This window comes from Sinocyclocheilus rhinocerous, unplaced genomic scaffold, assembly GCF_001515625.1.
Source record: "Sinocyclocheilus rhinocerous isolate Xijiao unplaced genomic scaffold, SAMN03320098_v1.1 scaffold2290, whole genome shotgun sequence".
Lineage (NCBI taxonomy): Eukaryota > Metazoa > Chordata > Actinopteri > Cypriniformes > Cyprinidae > Sinocyclocheilus > Sinocyclocheilus rhinocerous.
In genome coordinates, this window is record NW_015659950.1 from 123,366 (window position 1) to 127,935 (window position 4,570).

The window sequence follows — 4,570 nt, forward strand, 5'->3', positions numbered from 1 at the left end:
GCGTCTTACAAGCTGTTATTAAAAGTAAAAATAACTTCCGTTTCAGTCTCCGTCAATATAAAAGTCTTAAATGCTGACTCGTAAAACAGTCACTTGTTGCCATCTAATGGCGGAACAATGTCACAAAAATCACCATCACGAACACACACACTGTTTCCCAATACTAAATACTACTATGTATATAAAATATTATTTATTGAATAATAAACAACAACAACACCCATCATAAAAGCCATGCTCTAATATACAGCATTAAAGTTACATAAAATATAACGTGATGAGATTTTGCCTTCAGCTGAAATTATTCGCCCTGGAACAAAAAATAGATCAATCAGATTTGAGAACCAAAACGAACTGTTGTATAATATAATATAATATAGGCCTTAATAATGTTGTTGATGTTGCAATGAAAAAAGGTTATTTTTTTCTTATATACATTTAAACATATATTTGGATTAATAATAAAAAAAAAGATTTTAAGGTGAAATATAAGCTTGGCAGTTTTGGTAAAATAAACCCAGTAAAGAACACACCGGTAGTTAGCTCACCTTCCTGATCAATAAATGTTAGTGCTCTTGGGTACAACGCTTAAGTCGCTCGAAGTAATTAGTACATTTAACTGGTCCACAAGCAAATTCAGCAACTAAATCGATGTGATGTGGATCACAATCCATCACTTCACATTAAACCTCATCTGCAGCTGAAAAGGCCCTTTTTTGTCCAGGCACAATTCTCACTACTGCTTACTGTTTATTGTGCCTGACAGACACAAGCTTGTGACCCAACATGCCTCATTACCCTTGACACATACGAGTCAATCTCCAGCAGGCCACAGATACAGAAGCTCATTTCTCCTGTGGCGTTACTAGTACAATATCTCACCGTTCTCAACCAATCAGATTTGAGAACCAAAACGAACTGTTGTATAATATAATATAATATAGGCCTTAATAATGTTGTTGATGTTGCAATGAAAAAAGGTTATTTTTTTCTTATATACATTTAAAAATATATTTGGATTAATAATAAAAAAAAAGATTTTAAGGTGAAATATAAGCTTGGCAGTTTTGGTAAAATAAACCCAGTAAAGAACACACCGGTAGTTAGCTCACCTTCCTGATCAATAAATGTTAGTGCTCTTGGGTACAACGCTTAAGTCGCTCGAAGTAATTAGTACATTTAACTGGTCCACAAGCAAATTCAGCAACTAAATCGATGTGATGTGGATCACAATCCATCACTTCACATTAAACCTCATCTGCAGCTGAAAAGGCCCTTTTTTGTCCAGGCACAATTCTCACTACTGCTTACTGTTTATTGTGCCTGACAGACACAAGCTTGTGACCCAACATGCCTCATTACCCTTGACACATACGAGTCAATCTCCAGCAGGCCACAGATACAGAAGCTCATTTCCAAACGCGACCGTCTGGGCTTGTCAGCCCCGGGGATCAGCTGCTGATAAAGTGCAGTTTTAATGTCCATGTTAATGGCTGAATGAAATGAAGTGGCACAGAGGCCCAGCTGAGCAGGTTTGGCTGTTTAGCTTCAGCACTTACTGCACGAATGTCACTGTATTTTATGATTTCACCATTGACCAATTATTTTGGAGGGCTCTTCACAGCATGAAACTGACATATTTTTCCCAAATAGACTTCAGCATTCCCATTCATCTTAATGGCTGATGCATCAAGTTTTTGCAATCTTTGGGCACGGATGTTTTTTTGAGTCAGTCACCTGAGCTTCACATGCTATCAGAATTACCATAAGAGTTTTCTAGTCAGAAATTAGACATGAACGGTCTCTCAAGTCGTATTTACAACTGGTGAACTTTTAAAGCCTATTTTATCATATATGATACGCAAATTTCTAAGGCCGCTAAATCATCAACATAAGCAAAACCTTACTAAAAAACCTATTGTACACAACCAATTGCATATTTTTGCTCATTTTTAGCCGCTAAATAAAATTGAGATGTTTTTATTACTTCTTTTCCCCTTCATATTCCCCTATTTCATATTATATGTAAAGGCTGATGCATCAAATGAGATACACAACATAAAGCCTTTTCTTTTACATTTTCTATAAAAGGTTCATTAAACTATTCCATTTATAAACATATGCTGTTCTGACTATGATTTCATATTTAAAAGAACTGAACATTTAGGAAAACATCTCCATTTGTGTTTTTAAGGAATAAAGTCATAAAGGTTTGGAGCAACATAAGGGTGAGAAAATGACAGCATTGAGGATTTTTGTTGTTAAACTGGTTTATTGATTTTCCGTTTTCAATCTTACAGATCATTCGATTTTACGGGATTAGAATGCAATCATGAGAGATTAATTTTGTGGAACCGCTAATGTAACTAACAAAAGCAATTCAGTGAGCAAATGTTAACTTTTGGATAAAAGTTCAGATTTTTAATCCCATAAACAAACCAGTAAAAAGTTGGATTTCTCAAAACAAAAGCACATTACAAAAAGAAGAAAAAAAATATCACAGTAAAATGGAGCATCTAGCACAAACCCAGTGAGTGTACAAACACAGAAGCAATAAAAACCAAACATCCACCCTAACATCGATGTTACAAGACAGGGCTTTTACGTACAATCCTGAGGTACTAGAGAAAAGGGAAAACAATTGGACTATTTATCTGTCATTTCCAACTAAAATATGAGCGGGCCAAAAAGACAAGCCACTCGTGAGAATGGAGCATCTCGCTAACGGGACGAGTTGGAACTGGAGCGGGAGCGATGTCGCCTGCGACCCGGAGACCTGGAGCGAGAACGTCTCCTCACTGGCGAGCGTCGCCGTGGAGACCGAGACCTGCGGAAAGGACGAACTGTCAGCTCTGGCAAAGATAAATCACAGACGATCACGCGCTAATGACCTGATAAGACACATAAAAGGAAGTCTGTCTACTCGGTGAAGCACGAGGACGAATAAACAGAAATGCGAGGTGAAAGGACAGATCGGACATTCGCAAACGGTGTGACTGAAATGACATTTAGGCCTGTGAGAGAATTGGATGGATTGGTTCCCATCGACCTGCACAGAAAACACAGCATGCCAGTAGGACTAAAATACATTAGAAAAGCCAACCTTCTCCTCATGCGAGGCGGCGTGCGGCGCCACATGGGAGGCGGAGGAGGCATTCGGCGCGGAGGAGACGGTCTTCTTGGGACAGGTCGTATCCTCTGGGCCAGGACAGCCGTGGCTGTGATTTCCTGACCGTCGATCTGACCTGAGGAGAGTAATAGAGTATTAAACATCCCTTACAGTGAACTGAACTGCAGTCACCTGATTTGTTTTTTTTGTTTTGTTTTTTAAGTTAACCAAGTTGAAAATGAGAAATGTGGCCTTGCCAACTAGCTAAAATATATATATAATATTTTTTGGGGGGTAACACCAAATAATGCATTCATTAACTTAACAATGAGCAAGACATTGGTTACAGTATTTATTCATCTTTGTTAATAAGGGTAGTTAATTAAAATACCACTGTTCATTGTTAGTTAATAGTAGCTCAGGTCCATTAAATAATATGAATAGATACAAATTTTGATTTTAATAATGTATTAATAAATGTTGAAATTAATCATGTTTTAGAAGTATTTTTCATTGCTAGCTCATGTTAAATAATCTATTTGACTAATGGTAACAAATGAACTAGGGATGAATCGATCCGATACTCAGTATCGGTATCGACTCCGATACTCATTTTCTGCCGGATCGGGTATCGGTCAGACGAGACCGATCCAAATCCGATATTCTGCATATACTATTCTGTGTTATTGTTAAGCCCCACGAAAGCACAAAAACATTATAAAGCACCATAAAGTCGAAGTCCAAGTGTTCTGAAGCCGTTCCATAGCTTAATGTGAGGTACAGATTAATATTTAAGTCGTTAAATTCAAGTTCATGTAAGCTCTTCTCTCCGCTGCGTCTGTCTGTCATCCTCCATTCAGCGTTCAAACTGCGTGTCGCGTTCGGTTACGACAGTCAAGACGATGAAACTCTCTCCAAGAGCGCACAGTAACTGAAGTTTAAAACTGTTGAAAGAAAAGGCTCAAACTATCGCACAGATTGAATAAACTACGCATCAATATCCATATTCCTTTGTGCTTTGAACTTCTCGATACGGAGCTGTGCGCTGTGACTCCGTGTTGCTTCAAGCGCATCATTCTGCGCACTGGATGCGCATAAGCGCTTTGTGCTACTCTGTATTGGAGCTTTTCGTATTATATAATACTTTTGCGCAATGAAAGATTATTTATAGATAAGGCTAATTTATAAAGATTATTTATAAGGCTATTAATAATCAAATGTATAGCACAGTAATGGAGGCTGCAACCGAAGATAGAAATGTCTTTTAATTTTATATTTATATATAAATGCATTTACTTGTTTTCATTAATGTATTTTACAACAATACAAAGAGCAATGTGTAACATTTGACCAGATTTAGTCCTACACTTATTCACTTTTATTTGTTCCCCACTAAATAATGTTATTTCACTAAATGTTTAAATTTTATAAAATTGTGCACTCATGATTTTTCTAGAATAA

The 4,570-nt window shown here is 37.1% G+C and overlaps 1 protein-coding gene across 1 annotated transcript in view; it reads right to left on the minus strand.

The window, feature by feature from the left end:
• Positions 1-2,252: 2,252 nt before the first annotated feature.
• LOC107724676 (RNA-binding protein with serine-rich domain 1) overlaps positions 2,253-4,570 on the minus strand; it is an 8,145-nt gene continuing 5,827 nt past the window's right edge. The window contains exons 6-7 of the mRNA XM_016533682.1: positions 3,104-3,245; positions 2,253-2,827 (exon numbers count right to left, since the gene is read on the minus strand). Of these exons, the coding sequence (XP_016389168.1) occupies positions 2,722-2,827; positions 3,104-3,245 (248 nt within the window). The 3' untranslated portion in view covers positions 2,253-2,721. The remainder of the gene's footprint in view (positions 2,828-3,103; positions 3,246-4,570) is intronic.